A 20549-nucleotide genomic window follows, 5' to 3' on the forward strand; every position below is an offset into this window, starting at 1 on the left:
TTTGCACAGAGTTTACATCGTGCCAGTTCAAAACAAATGTAGTCTTAAGAACAGTTCACAAAATAAACAGATCCAATTCATATCAGATTATGTGAAATCAAGTTCAATCCAAATTCAGCTCGAACCAGCCCAGTTCTTTCCAATAAATTACAGTCAGTCAAATACAGATTCATTAGCCTAAAAAAAGAGGATTTTAGTCCAGCACAATTTAAAAACACTGATCATTTCTATCCAGTAGGTAAAACATTATCTATGTAAGGAAACCAACTTGATTGCATCAATTCACTGACTTTGCAGCAATCCTGAGCAAACAACTGGTGATGATGGACAGGAACTATTCATTTTAAAAGTAAGAAGCCTCCATAACCACCGAGCTCAGTATAAACGGCCATCTACCCCAACTGGCTTAGAGGACAGAGCAGAAGCACTGACCCAGGAGTGCTTTCCATGGAAAAGATAAAAAGAACGCAGAGTTAATGGCAACAATATTTTAGTCAAGGGCTTTTTCTTGGTAAAAGAAACTGCAAAACACAAAGTACTGACATAGGACTACTTTCTATAGGAGGAAAAAAGTACACACATTTAATCACAGCTATAATGCAACCAGGATCTCTATCCAGGAAAGAGACACAGCCAAACACAGACGCACTGAGCCAGGGGTACTTTCTATTGAAAGAATAACTGAGAGGGCAACAACTACTACACTGTTACAGCTTAGAACAACAGACAATATATGGACAGTTTTTATAAGAGTATATGCTCAATCCAAGTAAATCTAAACAGGTCTGTGCAAAGATGCTCAAATTTGAGATAAAACACGTCAAACAATGAAACTGTCTGATTTCAACTTATTTCAGCTAATGTATCAACGTGTCATATGATGATTCAGTGGAAGTGATGGGTAAAACTGGTAATAACTGCATCAAAATAGCATCTGTTTGATATCAGTTTCCAAACAAATGCTGCTGATCTTGTAGGAGTTGATGCTGCGTCACAATAACTTTTATCTTTCATTTTAACATAAATCTTCCGCTGTATGTTCAAATAACAATAACGGTGACGGACTCCCAAGTCAGATTTTCCTGCCTCTACAATGTAACAGTGCTCTTCTGCTGACTTTCATTTAATGTTAATTTATTAGTTTTCAGTGAAATGTTGAGATTTTTAGCCTATCTTTGTATACAGCTACCAGTCTGACAACTCCATTCCATCATTCTCTCTTTTCTCTGGTGAAATGTGCCTTTTTTTATTTGAGCATTTTTTTTCTTCTGATCTACTCACATGACTGAATGACTCACAGCTCCCCTCATCAAACCTACGTCAGCAGGGTGCACACACACACCCACCTGCTTGCTTTCTTGTGCCAGTCTTACCACAAACATCCTCAGATCCTGACAACTACCATGTTTCATGGCGAAATGGGAGCAGCACCGTGCTGTGGGGATGCTGCTGGGAAGATGGTGAGACTTGATTAAAAGATGGATGCAGCCAAATGCGTTGCAGTGCTGGATGAAAACCTGTTGGAGGCTGCAAAAGAGTGTCCAAATACAGACCTAAATCTAATTAAGAATTTGTAGCAGGACTTAAAAAATGATGTTCACAGATGCTCTTATTGCATCCTGGCTGAGCTAAAGCTACTTTAGGAAAGACAATTAGAGAAAAATGTCATTCTCTGGGTCTGTAGAGCAACTACAAAGATACTCCAAATGACTCGCAACTGTAATTGCAGCCTACATGAGTGTATATTGCACAAAAAAAAAATGCATTTTCTCCTTTCCCTTTAGTTGTACATTACTGTGTGTTGGTTTGTCACATAAAATCCCAGTAAAATAAAAAATAAGTTGTGGTTGTAAAAAAAACAAAAAAAGAATTAAATGGCTTGTGTATGAAAAACGTTTAAAGAAATGGACAGATTTCTATTTGTGCTGCCACCAATTAGAGTTCGTGTCTACTCCGACCACCGAGCAAGGCAGAGACCACACGGCTGGTAATCTCACTGGTAGCCAAAACATCTCCGCCCAGTTTAGTCCGCAGAAATCTCACCATGATATTTAATCTGTGGGGAATTTAACTGGTCATTTCAAAACAGAAAGTTGTTGTCCTGCAGAGTGCAGATGTTTTGTCCAGCAGTTCATGAAGGTCAGGAGCCTGATGCTTTGATACCTCCTGTCAGGACTTTTTGTGGTTTATTAGAGGGCGTCTGTTCCTCAGTGTGAGGTGTGGCTTACCATCGCTGTGAAAGTGTACAGTCAAAATGTTGCGCTAAATAGAAAATGGGATTGAGGTACAAAATTTTATTAGTCAAACACCTTCGTAAAAAAAATATTAAATCCTACATTTGTATTGGTTTTAAAGTCTAAAAGTGATTACTACATGGAACTCAGCTTATTATTTCTTCAAACCTACTACTGGGGGTCTTCTTGGCTCCACAGAAACATGCCTGTCAACACCATTAATTTCAAACCCACACTATCTGTCATTTTATGGCTTTAGTGTCAAAGGGTAGACTCCAGAAGTTTCCTTTATTAATTGTCTTTGTGCACGTGCCTGTGTGTGTTAGCATGTCCAAGATAAAACCTGTCAAACAGCGAAGGCGACCCCAGCAGGATGTGGGGCATCCCGCGCGTGGCGGGACAAGACCCCGGGGCGGCACAGCAACTCTGTGATTTACTCTTCAAAGACATGCTCATGATAGTATTTCATCTGCGTCTTAACCCTCCTTAACCTGCTAACTGGCTGTGTATATTAGAGTGTCATAGGGTTGAGTGTTAGGCAGCAGCTCAAATAAACACCCTGAATAGGTGAATGTTTGTGATGCTGCTGTAAATCAGTTTGTTTAAAAAAGTCCCAGCCTGTCTTGAATAACTGCTGCCTGTGCAAACTAAAGATGATTTCAAGGCTCTCTCTTTAACAGTGGCGTCCAAACGTTTTGTAATCTCTGGACACAAAATGTTTTTTTTATTATTTAAAAATGGTTAATTAATTTTATTGTGAGTGTTCTTTTCTTTTTACCTACTTAACAACAAACGTAACATTTTGTAGAAACATTATTGTTATTGATGTCATCTTAATGGCTGCTGATTCTGTGTGTGCTGCAAAACAAAGACAGATTAGTTGGAGGTGATTTCTAGTTGTTTTTATGGGGTTGTTGGTACCTTCATGTTACCATGGTACCACCGTTAAACACTTTCTATCTTTTTCTGCTTCAGTTTCCTCCTTTCTTATTGCTAACAATATTCTATTCCCTCTGAGGTAGATATATGAGATAATATTTTTATGCAGTTTAAAATAACTGTTCCCATTCCTTTAGATTGTGTGCTTCTGTTTACATAGAATACCGCTGCGGGGGAACAATCAGAGAATAAAGACTTATTGTACTGAGAATATTTCTTTCTCCACAGTCGAAGCTTTTTTTTCTTTGTTCATTCAGCTTGCTCTGCACACAGCTCGTAGTCTGCACTCCGTGTCTCCTCATCTGATTGAAGCTGTGTAAATGACTTTTTGAATTATGAACAGAAACCCTTGTGTTCAGGTGTACCATTGTGGAAATTGTCCAGATCATTTTAAAATATGTTTGTGTTTTTGATTAAAAATAAATAAAAGAAAGAAAGAGAGTTTTTTTTGGTCTGGGGGTACTTTCAACTTGGTGTGTGTTGCAGCTGTGGACATCACTGGTCTAAGCATGCATGTGCTAAGCTTCAGATCTAATGGAGCTGATAAAAGCTCATCATTGTCCTTTGTATCCTATCTGTATCAACTTGCTGTAAGTGGTGTTATTTAACTTTATGCTGCCTGAAGTCCAGAGTGTTTAATACCTGAATAAGGCTTTTATTGTGAAGGTTTGCTGTATTGACCCTCTAAATACGGGCATAAACCCTTGTGATATTATTCTGGCTGCCCTGCCAAGTGGGATCAGACCCTCAGACAATGCAGACAGTCCCAATAAATCTGACAAGCTGGTAACAAGTTAAACATACAAACCAGACCATTCTGATTAGCGCAGGGTTCCAGTTAAATATTTACTACCTCCGCCTTAGCTATCAGGTAGCTAGTAGCAGCTAGAGGAGATGGCTGCTCCTGTAGTTTGCCTCTGCACCCCAAAAAGCCTTCCTAATGTGGCAATCATTAAAACCAGTAACCAGTTTACCCCATCTACATAAGTAATTGTTTTTTAAAATTGAAGGAAAATGAAAATAAATCTCTTGAGTAAGGATGTAGAACTGCAATGCATAGAATGTTCCTTGCACAATCTCACAATCTTTCTGCTTTGGCAGCTTCTCAAACTTTTTTAATCCTTCGTGATCTGAGATCGTCATATCGCGTGTCCCTATTTCCAGGTAAAATGAGGACAAAAGAATTACAGTACTGTTGCAAAAGTATTTACACCCTATGAACGGTTTAATATTTTCACCCTACTACCACAAACTTCAGTGCAATTTATGGGATTTATATGGTTGACCAACAAAGTCATTTGACCACAAAGTCATTTGAAATAAAACAGCATGCGGATTTTTAACTGTTTTACAAGCCCTAAATAAAATCCAGTGCATTGAATTATTTACTATTAGCTCTTAAGTACGGTCTGTTTAAGGCTTTTATATAATTGCTGATGGAAGGGGCTGCATTTTATTTTTGCAGATTTGAACTCTCAGTGTTCTGTTGCAGCATCACCAGCACACCCAGCTGCCTTCGTCCACAGTGGCCGAAATTCGAGATAAGTGCTTGTTTGGGGCTGGCATCCCCTTTGTCTAATCTAAAGTCAGGCGTCTCTCCCTGTAGGACTGATGTAGTTTGTGTCTCAACCTCTGCATGGGGTTTAGGTCTCGAAAGCTACAGGTCCTAATCCACTGTCCTGCAACACCCCGGGAGGGGGCACTGATAGCCCTAAAAGACAGGGAGGATTAATCTATCAATCCGTGATAACTTGCTATGTTGGATTTAATTCCGAACATTTTAATCCCCAATCATTCCTATCTCTGGCTGGAATCATTGCAGACGTCAAAACGTCTTTCTTTAAGATTACGTTGTTGGAAATCCTAACATTTGACAAATATATATTTTGGCTGGAACAACTAATGCTTTACTTGTCCTGCTGGTAGGGTAGGAGCTCCTTTTGTTGATAAATGCTTACAGTCATGTGGTTATCCAAATGTTTTGCAGTACCACAACCTTTTTTAGGAATTTACTAAACTACCATTGTGGTTGTGAAATAATTTAAATGCACAGCTGGCTGTCCTGATAAGGTGCTTTGCAGGAAGTTGTTGTGGGTGATGAGTTCCTGTGGGTTAGGGGGTTCAGAAAAAGAAGAGTTCAGTAGGGAAGGAGAAAAAGGAAAAGGATGCAGATCATATCAGTCCAAGAATGAGGATACGGCCAATGAAGACAGTAAAAACATTGTTACAAAAGGACAGGTTTCACATCTAAAGAACCCACAGAAAATCTCAGCTTCTATTATTTTTTGGCCACTCTGTCTGCATTTTACCTTCTCTAAAAATCATTTTTAATAATAAGATTTTTTTTCCATTCCTTCCCAGCCTCTTAAATGCTTCCTTATACATTTTAGGATAGTAGCTCAGCTCTTTCTTCTTCACAGCCTTGGTTTAGACGATCATTAAGTGGAGCAGGCAGGCCAAGGACTAGCAACTAGATGATTAGACGCCCTCACTGAGTGTTGTTTGAAATAGCAACCAGTGTTGTTTTAGTAGGGGGAGCAGCATCGCTCAGGCCTCATTCAGACTGGGAACCACTGCCGCTGTAGGGGGAGGAGCACTTTCACACATACTGATACATTGCTGATCAAGTGACAAAGTGGCCCATCAAACACCAGGATGCCACATAAAGTCGTACACTGTGACTTTCCCACTACTTAATACCGCGAGTCTATCAGGCATCCACCGCCACCCCCTCGCTCTTTCTTCTGCCTTCGCAGTTCAGTTTTTTCTCTTCCTTTTTGTGGTGACCAATAAAGTATTAACATCCCCTAATGCGCTGCTGAATTTCACACCCCGGCTGACAATATCCACGAGCAAATGAGAAACCTGTATCCCAGAGGATGCAATCTTCACCATTCTTGTTAACACTGTTACTACTATTAAAGCATCATCTTATCTGGACCCGTTCACATGTCAGCATCGACAGCCTCTACCGTCCCTTCCAAGTGAGTCTGCACAGTAGTCCACAGCTACTGCGACAGGCTTTTCAGATACAAATGTTACTTTTCTTTACCTCTAGAACTGGACAATTTATTGCATTGCAGGTACTATTACAGTTCCTATGTTGGCAATATTACCAGTGCAAAGTCCTTGGATGTAATCTTGAATACATTTTCCACATTGCATCACATTCAGTCACGAACTTAAATGTATTTTTTTTTAGCATTTTGTGGTATAGACCCATACAAAGTAGTGCGTCATTGCGAAGTGGAAGGAAAGTAATACATGGTTTCACTTTTTTTATTAATAAAAATTAAGGTGTGGTATGCATTCCTATTTTGCCACCTTTCCTATGATACCCCAAAGTAATATCCATTGCAAGCACCTGCCCACAGGCGTCACCTAATTACATGTGTGAAATTTAATCTCAGAATAAATCCAGCAGTTCTGTGAAAGTCTCAGAGGTTGCTTGAGAACATTAGGGACCAAACAGCACAATGAAGACCAAGGAACACAGCAGACAGGTCAGGGAGGTGTTGTTGGGAGGTTTAAGGCAGGGTTAAGTCATAAACAAAATATTGTAAGGTTTGAACATATTACAGAGTACTGTTCAATCCATCTTTAGGAAGTATGACACAACAACATCTGGTCAGATGAGAAGAAAATTGAGCTTTTTTGCCTCCATGCATAACATCACCTTAACACACCATCTACATGGTGAAACATGGTGGTGGTAGCATCATGCTGAGTGTATGCCTTTCATGAGGAGAGACAAGAAAGCTCATCAGAGTAGATGGGAAGATCCATCTACTCTCTGATGAGCTTCCTGTTGGAGCAAAATATAAAATAATCCTGGAAGAAAACCTGTTAGAGGCTGCAGAAGACTTGAGACTTGGGCATAGGTTCACCTTCTTGCAGGGCAACAACTCTAAGTCTATAGCCAGAGCTCCAAGACTTGAAAATATATGTTTGCAGATGCTCTCCATGCAGTCTGAGTGAGGATGAATTATTTTGCAAGAAAGAGCAGGTTTAAATTTTAGTCTCTAGATTTGTTTGGTAAAGATGTAACCCAAAAGACTCTGTAGGGCCACTCTGCTAAAATTACAGCAAAGAGTGGCTCTACAATGAATTGACTCAGGTGCCACAATTTCGAGCTTTTTAATGGTAAAAAGTTTTGAAAACCATGTATCCTTTTCAGGCAGCACGGTCGGCTTCCTCCCTCTGTCCAGATGCATGCATGCATGTTAAGTTAATTGGTCGCTCTAAATTGCCTTTAGGTGTGAGTGCCCCTGTGCATGGTTCTGAGTGTCTGTTGGGCTGACAACCTGCCCAGGGTGTACCTCCCCTACCCCCCAGTCGCCCATTGACTCCTTAAGATATGCAAAGCAAAAAAAGAAAATGTTAGAATGTTAGAATGATCAGGACTGTTTTGTTCATCACTGCCCATTAATTCCTAAAATGTTTCATTTTTCTAAGTTATTGCTTGTTTCTTCTTGATTTTAACATTAAGTAGACTAATAAAAACATATTTATTGACCTGAGTACTGTTGCGACCAGCTCTAGAAGTAGAGGGTGTTCTTATAAGGTGCAGAGGGTCAGCTCCAGAGGGCAGGGGGCTGTAATGACTTCCCCATCTGGCCCCCTGGGACGACAGTGCTCGTGCTCAGCACCTCTCCTAGACGCTTTAAGTCCACCACCTTGTTTGTTTAAGGAAGATTAGCAACGTAAAACCCTTACAACATCCTGAACACGCAGCGAAAGGGAGATGCGATGGAGAAGACAGCAGGAGAACTGAATAGAGATTGATGGACCAAAAGATAGTGGAGGTGATGGGATAGTGGGGTGCTGCGGGAGAAGGAGGATTGTTTAAAGAGAAATTAAAGAAAACTGAAAATGTGCACTAATTGGAAGCGGTAATCAGTGTTTGCTCTGGTGCTTAAAAGTGTTTTTGGTTAGCCCCATGTTTGTTATTGGCTCCATGTGTTGCAGAATACAAAAAAATACTGAATGAATCCTTGCAAAAGTATTCATACCCCTTAACACATTTAGTCATACCACACACCTCGCTGGATTATATTGAGATTTTATGTGACTGATCAACACAAATTTGTACCTAATTGTAAATTGGAAGGAAAATTAAAGTTTATTTTTTGACAAATAAAAAGCTGAAATGGCTTTGCATTTATTTTCATCCCTTTGAGTTAATGCTTTGTAGAAGCACCATTTTCAGCAATTACAGCTTCAGTTCTCTTGGGTTATGTCTTTATCAGCTTTGCACATCTAAAAAAGAAATAGTTGCCCATTCTTGTCCATTCTTCTGATGGCATGGAGAGCATCTTTGGCTTAAATTCTGGACTTTAACTGGGCCATTCTAACGCAATTATGCTTTGATCTAAACCATTACATTGCAGCTGTTTAGGGTCATTGTCCTACTGGAATGTGAAGCTCCATTCCAGATTCAAGCCACTAACAGGTTTTCTGAAGTAATTTCCTGCATTTAACTCCATCTCCATTTTATGAGCTTCGATGTCCTTCCTGACTAAAAGCATCCCCACAGCATGATGCCACCACCACTATGTTTCAATGTGGAGACGTTGTGTTCAGAGTGATGTGCAATGTAAGCTTTCTACTACACCTCGCCTTTTTATTTAGGCCAAAAACTTAAATTTTGAACTCTTCTGTCCAAATAAGATCCACACAGGTGGACAATATTGATAAATTAGGGGGCTTCCGAAAGCAGTAGCTAGCACTGGGTTTTATTTAGGGGGTTAAATACAAAGGTATGTCAATTTTAAAAAACACGTATAGTTTACATTCCACTTTAGCATAATGTACCATGTATTGGTTTATCACAGAATCCCAAACAAATACATTGGATTTTATAGTTGAAACAAAATGTGAAAAAGTTCAGTGAAAGGCAAAGCTTCTGTAGAGATGGATCTTGGCTGTGTTGATCTGTGTAGTAGATGTTTATGGTCTCTTAAATGCTTGGTGATGGCACAGGGCTGGCTGAATGTCTCCTTTGGGTTGTGTGAAACTGTCAGGAGAATTTTTATTATCTTATTTAGACGGGTCTATGCATTATTATTGTGTCTGTAAAACCGTTATGGGGATCTAGTACGCATAAAATACTGCCTTTAGAAAATAAATCGGTCCTCAAAGTTTAACTCCCTTTGGCTCCAGACTATTTATTACAGTAATATTTTGTTTTATGAAATATCGTTCCAGATGGTCAGGTTTTCATTGTTAATAAATGTTAAAGATAGCGCCTGAATAGAGTTTGATATAGCAAAGTTTTCTTTCTTAGGCTGGGTTCAGGTGGCTCACAGGTGTGTGTTTGTGTGTGGGGTGTGTGTGTGTTTAGCTGTGGCAGGAAACAGATGTGCAGTGATATCATGGACTGCATGGTTCCAGGAGTCTATCAGCACTGGCCAGCCTGCCGTCTCACTGCACCACTCCACTTCCTGTGGGCTTAAATCATGCCCGTCCATGATAAGGAGAGCAGTGTGACCTGTCGTGCTTTTTGGCAATAACCTGGGAGTCCCTGATTAATGAAGCTAAGGGTTAGACAACAGTAGTTCAACAGCAGATAAAATACTCCTGGTAATTCTGTGTTTCAAGTCCTGTAAATGGCTCTATTAAAGAGCTTAGCAGTGAATACATCCTCAAAAGCTGTTTGGATCATGCTCATGAGGGCAGGAAGTGTGAGGACCTACTCTAACCTTACTATAATTGTTTTTGTTCTCTTGACAGCCCCTGCCCAGAGCAAGGAATGGGGGACGAATTTAACCTCATGGATCATTCAGACTTGTACATCTTAGACTTCAGTGAGTATCCTTGATTTTTGTTACCACTGTCTGTTAAAAACCAGTCTATTCTAAGCTTGAACTATCAAACATGTTCAGGTAGTTTTTAACTGGAATAATAATCGTTCATTCACAAAGAAAGGGAGTTTGGAAAAAGCAAAAAGAGATAGATTTTTTCAGATGTACAAATGAAAGCTTTATCATTCAAAAACCAGTTTTGTTGTATTTTTTGGGGGATCATTGACATGTTGGGACCCCTGGCGGCTTCCATGTTTCAAACATCTAGCTGTTGATTTGGGATAAAGGAATTTGTGGATAGCCGTCCTTTATTATTCCATCCACCTTATGCAATGCAGCAGTAGAACTAGAAGTGTAATAGCCCCACAGCGTGATGTTGCCACCACCATCCTTGACAGTTGGTGCAATGCTGCTAGTTTTGAAAGTCTCGCTTTGAATCCTCCAAACACGCCTTGTCATTGAGGCCAAAAAGCCCAATCTTTCTCTCTTCTGCTAGTAAAACCTTTCTCCAAACAGCACATGGACATGCATTTGGCTGCAAATTTCATTAAAGCTCAAAGTGTTTGTTTTGGAGCAGGTTTTATGTTGGTAAAGTTAAACCCCTTTTACTTTGGACAGTTGCCATGTTGTTCCAGCAGTTCCCAGCTCATGCCAGGCTTGAGCCTTGATGGTTCCCCGGTTGTTCTTCAACATCCTAAGCAGTTTCCATTCTTCTGACGGTGACAGTTTATGTGAGATAGATGAAACTTAGCCAGGTGTTTGTACAGGACAAGACCCCAAACACAGGTCATAACATGTTTTTTAATGGGAGGATGACGTTTGTAAAGCCGGCTGACATGAAGTTTCTAGAATGGCTTTCCCAATGCCCCTACCCCAAGGTTCTGGGCTCTGTTTAAAAACTGTGCCTCTACCAACCACGCTAAACTAATTCTACCAAGAAAGGTTATGAAGAATCCACCCAGAGTCACCCAAGAAGGATCATCTTGCTAAGGGAGGGACATTTAGTGAGGCTGTTTGTTATATGATCATTCCACCATGAAAGAACAGTCCAAATAAATCTTTATGTACCCAAAATCAATAGACAATTTATGCCCAAGACAGGTGTATGTAAACTTCTAACCAGAGCTCTACAGTATTAAACAAAAAGAGTTGCAAATCCCAACAGCTCAAAATGATCTTGGTCCCAGTTTTTGTCCTTACTGATACATTTAAAAATCCCCAAACTATTATGCATTATAACAACTAGTCTGGTGAAGTTTTTTGTAACATTGCCCTCTTACCGTACTGCTTCATTTCTCACCAGACTGTCTCCTTGGCCTTGGCCCTGCTTTGTGCTTTCACAGTGGGCACATCCGTCTAATGGACAGCCAAATATAGTCACATATCCTGCCTGCATGGGACTAGCTTGTAGTGCTTTTTGGTCACAGTTTGGCCATGTGTGGGTGGGCTTGCACAGGGACCGGCTGTACCCAGTGGCATCCCCTGTGCCATACACGTCCCAGTGCCAGTCACGTGTGTCCTCACACTGTTCATCAGTGAGCATATGGTTGAACAGCCATGACGAGGATACTAAGAGGAGGTTGGTAGGTAAATTTAGAACGCAGGTTTGTAACAAGATGAGTTGACACTTGCGTCATTTCCCTCATATGTAAACCTCACTGTTTGTTTCTGTTTGTCCTGTTTTCTAATCACTTCAGGAAGATTTTACACCACAGAGAGAAAACCTGTGATTGTTAGATCTGTATTACACAGTGTGAGATTGAATTCCCACATCTGAAATGTATATTAGCAGCATGAGTATAATTAGTAGCTCTGACTCATTTCACTTTCTCTTTTTTACAGGCCCTAATTTGAAGACATTATGCAAAATAGCTGTTATTCAGTACAGCCTGGAGCAGTCAGGACTCCCACATGATATCAGGTCAGAGATACATCCTCCTCTCATTAGTGCTGTTTTGCCACTGAATCAACACATTTTTGGTCCTGTTGTTTGGATTTTGCTTGTCATTCTCAGTAATAAGGTTATTTAACAAAAAGGCAAATTATAACTCATTATCCTTCTTTCAGTTAGTGGGGTACTAATGTACAGCTTACACATAATTATAGTTAATAGCAGAAAAGTTTGTTTTATAAAAGAATCAAATAATCATGAAGAAGCATTAATGCAGGCTGTGACGTCTTTAGTCTCAGTCTTGTACCTATTTACATCAAGCAGATGATGCTTCATTGTATGGGAGAACAAAGATGAAGACTAGAAAACCTACTCAGACAAAAACTTATTATTAGAGTACAATACGTTGGCAGCCCGTAAAGTTAAATAAATGATTCATGATTAATAAATGATTTGTATTACTCTAGTTACACCACATTATTTACTTTTATGTCAAATTTGTTTATTTTGATTTTGATTTTCACGTGCAGACAAGGTAAAAATAAAATAAATAGCAGTTAATTTTAGTAGTAGTCTTCACCTGGTTATTGCACAGAATATTATCCATTTTTGCCATTCTGCTCTTCCTATATATGTATATTACAGTATATATCCTATTCACAAGTATAACAAGCTGATATTAATACATTCATTTGGCATATTTGCTCTGGCAGATTCTACAGTTACTTCTTGTAAGTGAAAAGAAAGTATGAAACCCTCTTTCAACCAGCTGACCAGTAATGCTCAGCAACAAATGTGGGAGGGGTCAGTGTGTCATTACGCTATCCTCCACACATTTCATTTGAATTCAGTTATTCATGTAACATCTATGTGGAACATATTTTATTTTTTTTGGCAGTTAAGAGGACTTCATATCCATTCTAATACAACCATATTGTGGTAAAAAGTTAGATACCAACCAATATTTTGCAGCAGTCCCTCATCCTGATCAAGCGAGTAAACACCTGTTTTCTACACAACCAAGGATAACCCCAGTTACTCCGGGATATTTTCTCTACTGTCAATAGAAATATAAACCGTTGGGAAATGTTTGCTGTGTTGAACCTGTCACTGTTGAAAACCTTAGAATACCTTTGTATGAGAAACCAACACATGCCTGATCTTTTCAGTACCCTAAAAAGAACAATTTTGCTGTCCAACACCAGTTGTTATTGAACTTGACAAATTTTTCCTAAGCTTGCATGTTTTTAAATGTTTTAAAAGGCTGGATTGTTTCTCTATTCTCTCTTTCTACATATAAGATCATATTTAACTTCCAATTGTTGCTCACCAAACTACCTGGATTTTGTCATCTATATCCAACACAACTTCAATTTTGTTGAGAGGTTTTCAGTAGTTTTAAAATATCTAACGAACTTATTTCAGACTAAAGTTATTGCAAATACACATTATAATTTGTACATTGCCAAGATGAAAATGTACATAAAGCTTTTGATGAGTTTTGCTATATTAGAAAAGATGAGGACATCATTTTTCCCTCCAATGCTGCTGCTCTTGTTCGGTCAAGAACAAAGCAGGAATTTCCTTTCTACCAAATATATTTCAAATGGAGCAAATTGTTCTAATAAATGTCTTTGCTTTTTTATTTAAAGGTAAATAGAGTTGAGAAGAGATTGATCTTGATGTTACTATTCTTTTCACCCTGTTTGTATTCTTGCTGACCATCTCCTAGTTACATGTAGCTTAAATTCCCTCCTGCATCTGGAGGCAAAACATAAAATGTATATTTTGAGAGAGTAATTGAAAGCTGTGTCTTTTGTATTTATGTTGTTGTTAAATGGATTAAAATATGATCTTTAGGTACAATAATTTGTGCCCAGTGGTATAAAGTGTTTTTTGCCGGCTTCCTAAATTGTCCTGAAAAGTTAAATAATAGTTTACAGGTCTGGATAAGGAACAAAAGAAAAAATGAAGTGTCTGGAAAACATTCCCACATTCTGATGTACTTTACGTACTTTTTCATCAAGCTTTGTGTTTAGATAAATTAGTTTTTTAGCCATCATCATTTGCGTTTTTCACTTACAGAGAAAAGTCTGTTGTCAGAAACATTGTTCGACTTCACTTACACTCTGGTTATCTGTTTAACAAACAGTGCTGCTCTCACCACCACTAGTTAAACACACGAGGGACAGGGTGCGCGACTTTGCTGGTTGATCATTCTGTCTTCACTTGTTCTCCAGTTCAAACGGATATGAGTTTATATTCCACAGAGTGATTGCTTTATTTTAAAGTGGTATTTGTGTTGTTGGAGCTCTGGCTGCATGCAGAGATGAAAGTAGTGCCAGAAATGCTGTGAGGAATCTAAACACTTGAACATGGAAATATATAAAAATGAGAAATATGCAGAGGGTTTGCAGAAACTTTGTAGAGCTAAATCATCTCAGGTAGCTTAAATGTAGCTTGCACTTTTTGAGGCAAGTGTGTCTGAAACTGAGGCCTCCAGCTAAAGGATTTTCTTTTCTTTTTCTTCCACGTTTGTCCAGTGGAACCTGATCCTAATTACTCCTCTTAACCTCTCATTTCTCCTGCATCATCACTGCCACCTTGCATGCTCCCAGCTTTGGTGTTTGCATTTGTGTTTCTAACCCTTAGAGGGGTTTCCAGTTGGGGTCACAAGACTTTGGTTAACTCCCTCTTGACTCTCGGTGGCATCCCCAGCTCCAGTGCCAATCTCCTCTCTTAAACACACGTGCTCACAACAAAAAAACTAACAAAGCAGTTGAGAGGGAGTGAGTGTGAAACCAGAGCCAGTGATAACAATCTGCAGCTCAACCTCTGACCTGTCATCAGGTCACCACTAGACCCTGTTTTCAGCTCCTGCTCCTGATGCTCATGTTACAGTCAGTGTTTTCCAGAGCCTGCCTCTTTATTTAGACAAATTAGAGGAGGCGATGTGGGCGGCACACAGTAGTAGGTTTGCAACTTTTTCTATATTTCAGAAAAATTTTATTTTGTTTGTTCTTGTTTAAATTTGTTAGAGACAAACAGAGTTCCAGCACAGTCTGGAAAAATCTGCATCAGAATAAGAATAGAAAAAGAAAATAAATTGTGGAAAATGTGTTTTCATACTTTATTACGTATCTCTGAGTAGAAAATCCTTCCACCTAGCCCTGTTTCCATCCATCCATCCATCCATCCATCCATCCATACATCCATCCATCCATCCATCCATACATCCATCCATCCATCCATCCATCCATCCATCCATCCATCCATACATCCATCCATCCATCCATCCATCCATCCATACATCCATTCATCCATACATCCATCCATCCATCCATCCATACATCCATCCATCCATCCATCCATACATCCATCCATCCATCCATACATCCATTCATCCATACATCCATCCATCCATACATCCATCCATCCATCCATCCATACATCCAAACATACATAAATAAAAGAGATTTGAGTAATTTTTCTTTTTACTTGAATAAACTTGGAGTAATCTGGAAATTTAACGTGAAAACAGCATTTGAAACCTAAGAAGACGGCAGAAATCTTCCACAGACTGTTGGAATTACAGCAAATAAAAACATCACATTACAGTTTCTCAGATCCAGCAGAAATAAAACTTTTGCTTAAACACTGACACATTTTTTCCTTTTTGTTTACCTCAGATGGGAACTGGCAGCCATGACGACCAACAGCAACATCAGTAGACCCATCTTCTCCTCGCATGGTTGATGCAGCTGCAAATGAAACAGAATCAGGACTGTTTCAGAAAAGCTGGACTTTTTGACTAAACTCCACGGACTGCATCAGATTTATTTTCCACATTCTTCAAATGAAAACTCATTACTGACCAAACCGTCCTGGCATATAACTTCAGTGGACACATGGACCTTGCCCTGCCTAAGGATATATTTTAATTCTTGGCACTCTGGTTGTAAGAGATGATGCTTGTTCACATGCTCCCCTTCTTTCTAGCCTCTCTAGGAACCCAATCAGCCTATGATAATCATAGACATGCAACTTCTTCTGAAGCACAGGAATTGTCAAAACTTTCAGCCAAAGGTCTTGAGCGCTAACTTTTGTTGAAGATGTCCTGAAGATGTGAAACTCCCTGAAAAAACAGCGTCCAGTTGCAGGTGTAAACAGACTGGCGTGGTTGTGAGTTTGCACATCGTGCGGCTCAGTCTGTGAACATTCTCACATTCAGTAAAGTCCAGGAGTGTTTTGTTTGCAGAAGGTCTGTGGGGCTGATTTTTTTTTTCTGCTTAGTGGTTGGCTTGTTTCACTGCAACATGAAAGCCTCCCTGCTGCTCTAAAGGGGCTCCTAAATGATTTACAAGACAGCTAAAGAAAGCTGTAAAATAATCAAGGACATCTACCTCCCTCTAAAGTATTTCTCATTGGGTCTTTAACACCTATACATTTGACACCTGCTAGTCTCCAGAAAAAAAAAAGTGTTTTATACTGATGTTACAAAAAAGTGTGACAAACCTGCTGTGCAACTTCTCTAACTTTAGAGGATTTCAGTATCAAATGCAGACAAGATTATTTAGATGGAAATGAGTGAGATGTTCAGATACATGCTCTATGTGTGACTGAAGGTGGAACATCACTTTATACATATATTCATTCATTTTTTATGGACAATCCTACAGCTTTCAGACCAGCACCTTGGGAATGGTTCATTTATCAAACAGAGCAAAATTAAGCGATGCACGTTTTTGTGCACAGCTTGGAGAAAACCTTGGAGAAGCTCAGAATGACAGTTTGTTCATTTGAGAAAATAATGTTGTGAGCAGTCATTTTTTGTTTGTTTTTGTTGATACATCCCAGAAAAAAGACCAAACCAAACTGTGTAACACCATCTTTCATCGCTCTCCTGCCTTGCAGTAGCTGTCAGCCCATGGACTGTTTGTCCCTGCTGATAGTTGTTTCTACAGCTCATGTTATTCCAGATACTCACTACTCAGTGACTACATTTGATCTTTGTGATCAGTAGATTCAAGAAGTCGCATCTGTCCTATAAGTCTAAACATGATCAGTCGTTCTGAATTATAGGAATGACTCGGTGAGGATGGAAAGGCAAAAGATCTGGAAGAATTATTCCTTTTTTCTCCCAATTCACAAATCAGATTTGAATTTAATTAGTCATTTAGAGGCTTTACAGAAATAAGATAGAACCTGTCTTAAAGGCCCATACCTATGAGCTGAACCTCTGTCCCATCTAAGGAACCAGGAGTGTCTTTTTGTCTTGACATGCATCAGTTTGCTCCTACATTGCCCTAGGCAGCAGCTCAATCTCACACTAAAAATTTTAGAAAGATCAAATGTTTTAATTGGAGTGCATTTATTCAGCAGGAGTAAAACAAAAATCACATTAAAAAAAACAATTTCTAAAAAAATCACTGGTGGCACACTTATTGGTACCCCAAACAACCATTTTGCAGTAAATGCAACTATTTAGCTGTGTTTTATACTTTTTAGGTTGATCAGATTTTCTAAGAATTTCTAATTGTAATCCTTGACTTTTTGTTTCCCTTGGATATAAATAAGATGAGACACGCAGACCTATTTCCTTTAGCCACTGGTCTCTATGACAGTCCAGCATATCAGCAACAAAAGCTCCAGTTTGGCATGAAATAATGAATTCAGGATGAAAATAACCTTAAGTTAGATGTTAATTAGCGTAGAGGATGTGTGATGCAGTGGGCCTGCATCATAGACTCATATATGGACCAGAAGATTTTATGTACAAATCTGGTGGACTCTACTAGAAAGTAAAATTAGGTCATCATTGGGTCTTCCGGGTGACAGAAAAATGGTTCCTTGGCCATTACAGTCTATAAACCCAAATCCTGTTGAAAACCTGTGGGGTAATCTGAAAAGAAGAGGGTACCTCTGGAAGATTTAGAGATTATGTTGATTCCTCTCTCTTTATGCTCCAGCCATACTAAATATTAGAAGATAAAATGCCAGCCTGTTGATAAAAAAGTAGGGGTTGCCAATATGTGTGCCGCCTGGAATTTAGTAAAAAATCTAGATGTTCAGGTCGAGATTATTATCATGCAATAAAAGAGTAATTTACAGCTTTTTTACATGACATTACCATAGGTGCCGGTACATTTAGCTTGCAGTGTAATTTGATGGATACAGGGAAAGACTGCAAGGCTCCGAATCTCAAACATTAGGATTTAACACCTCTGACCGCCAATGTAAACGTTTACAAAACAGAAGCAGTGTAAAACAGTCTGTAACTGCCGCTCGGAGTCACCAGATAACTGCACTATAGCCAACTGTGGCACGTCTGGCCTTACGGAGAGGAGACCGGTTAATGCCGCTTTTTGCCAAGGTAGACTTCAGAGTTTGAGATGTTAGCCTACACACACCAGTACCGACTTATTTACCGACCAGCAGTGCCAATATGACCCAGGAAGTCTTATGCTGCTTGCACTACACACATGTACACCTAATAGATAAAGGATTATACAAAGGGTAGTGCAGTGAAATCGTATGTAAGCATATTTGTGTTCACGTTAACAAATTTGCTTGTATGACACCAAATGGCCGCTGGCAAAACAGATTTCCTGCTTGTCTAAATAGAGTATGAAAGTAATTTAAATTTGAGGATTTGCTGCCTTTGAAGATTCTGAATGATGATAATGTTTGTCCTCTACAAGAAATAAATACTAAATGATAACGGAGGCAAAAAAATATGGGGAGGGGGCAAAACCTGACAGCTAGTTTTCTTTATTCAAAGCCTAAACATGGGAGAAAGAACAAAATATGGAGTGTTTCTGTTTCCTTTGACAACTGCATCTGTTCTTTATTCTGCTTTTATTTTTCACAATATTTAAAAAGGGGATTCTTTGTGTGGTGAGGGTCGGTTGGACCTCCTGTGCAATATGCTTTATAAGTGTATCAATAATAAATTGAAAACCTTTTAAGCTGATTTCTTTTGTGTTAATGTTTATTTGGCAAATGTTATGGTTTTTATCATTAACGGCGAGCATGTAATGTTGGAGTATAGATGGACACTCTACAGCAGCAAGCTTTTAATTAGGCTCAATAAATACTTCTCCTCACTCGGCCTTTACTCTAGAAATCAGGCTTTTCAGCAGGCCCTGAGGCTTCCACTTAGTTCGGATTTACTGTGGACTGACTCCACCACATTTACACTGTAAGGAGTACTTGGAAATCTTTCATTTCTCACATTACAACAAAAAATGTCAATGGCTTTCTTGGGATATTTTGTGCAAGACCATCAGAAAGTAGTCAATAATCGTGAAGTGGAAGGTAAATGATGCAAAGCTGATACATAGTTTTATAACCTAACCCTGCTTTAACGTCTCTACCACCCATCTGATGTGTTCCTTCATGATGCTGTTTATGCATTAATGTTCTCTAAAAACCCTCTGAGGCCTTCAGAGAACAGCAGGATTTATAAGAGATGACGTTACATAGAGGTTGACTCTGTTTCCTAACTAGGGGACTTCTGAAGGCAATGGGTTGCCCTGGATTTTGTTTAGGGACATCAGAATAAAGGGGGGGCTAAATACAAACACACACCACACTTTTCAGATTTCAGAGGAAGCTCATCAGCAAATGATAAAAAGCTGCAGGGAGTATTATAGTCTGTGCCTGTTTGGTGCACATCTTGGTCAGGTTGAGAATCCTACTGAGACTCTTTGGGATGACTTCAAATTGGCTGTACAAGCATGAAACCTCGCAAACATCACAGCTGAAAGTGAGGGGTGGGGCAAACCTTCCTCAGACTGATGTCAGAGGCTGGTAGATGGCTACAAGAGTTATGTCACTGGGTTTAGTTCAGCCAAACGTGTGGTAACACTAGCTATTAAGGGAGTAGGGTGTCCTAACTTCTTCCTTAGAATACACATTTTTGTTTATATCTTTTGTTAAACAAGTAAACCAGTTAAATTGTGTTGTTAAAGTGCAGTTAAATAACTTTCCAGAGATTTTTAGACACCAACATGTGAATATTTCTCCTCAAGCAAAAAGGTCCGTTGGATGCAGTTATAACAGAGTAATATCCGAATCAGTTTTATTGCTAAGTTTGTACAAACAAGGAATTTGACTCTGGTACAATTTGCTCTCAATAATGAAGAATATCTTTTTAAATGAACAAATATACACATTTGACTTTACAATTGGATATAATGTGAGAACAGTGCGAGCATGCATGGTGTTGTTCGGGAACTCTGACTGTCAAGTTTTCATCAGAGAAACTGTGGGGAAAGAAACTGTGGGTGTGGCTAGTTTTAGCAGACCAGGCTATGTAGCGCCGACCTAAAAGTAAAAGCCTAATCAGTTTGTGTGCAGGGTGTGTTGGGTGTGCAGAGATTTTTGCTGCCCTTTTCCTGACCCTAGACCTGTATTAGTCCTGGATAGAGGGAAGGTCATTCCTGATGATTCTCTCTGCAGACCTGATTGTTTGTTGCAGTCTGGACCTGTCCTGTTTTGTAGATGAACTAAACCACACTGAGATGGACGAAGACAGGACACACTGAAGAATGATGAAGAATAAATAAATTACACAAGCTGTTTCAGAAATGTTGAACGCAAAGCAGTCAAGATCCAAGCTTTGCATCGTGCTCCATGTTTTATCCAACATCTTGTCATAACCAAATCCCAGCTATTGAG

General features: G+C 39.3%; 1 protein-coding gene across 4 annotated transcripts in view; it reads left to right on the top strand.

Annotated features, from left to right (window-relative positions):
• The window catches only part of klhdc3 (kelch domain containing 3), a 34802-nt gene extending 15962 nt beyond the window's left edge, over window positions 1–18840 (top strand). For all 4 annotated transcript variants that reach the window (XM_047351742.1, XM_047351741.1, XM_047351744.1 and 1 more), the window contains exons 9-11: window positions 9906–9979; window positions 11819–11897; window positions 15557–18840. In XM_047351742.1, coding sequence (XP_047207698.1) covers window positions 9906–9979; window positions 11819–11897; window positions 15557–15623 — 220 coding nt within the window. In that variant the 3' untranslated portion in view covers window positions 15624–18840. The remainder of the gene's footprint in view (window positions 1–9905; window positions 9980–11818; window positions 11898–15556) is intronic.
• The last annotated feature ends 1709 nt before the right edge of the window (window positions 18841–20549 follow it).

This window comes from Girardinichthys multiradiatus, chromosome 22 (genome assembly GCF_021462225.1).
Source record: "Girardinichthys multiradiatus isolate DD_20200921_A chromosome 22, DD_fGirMul_XY1, whole genome shotgun sequence".
NCBI classification, from domain to species: domain Eukaryota; kingdom Metazoa; phylum Chordata; class Actinopteri; order Cyprinodontiformes; family Goodeidae; genus Girardinichthys; species Girardinichthys multiradiatus.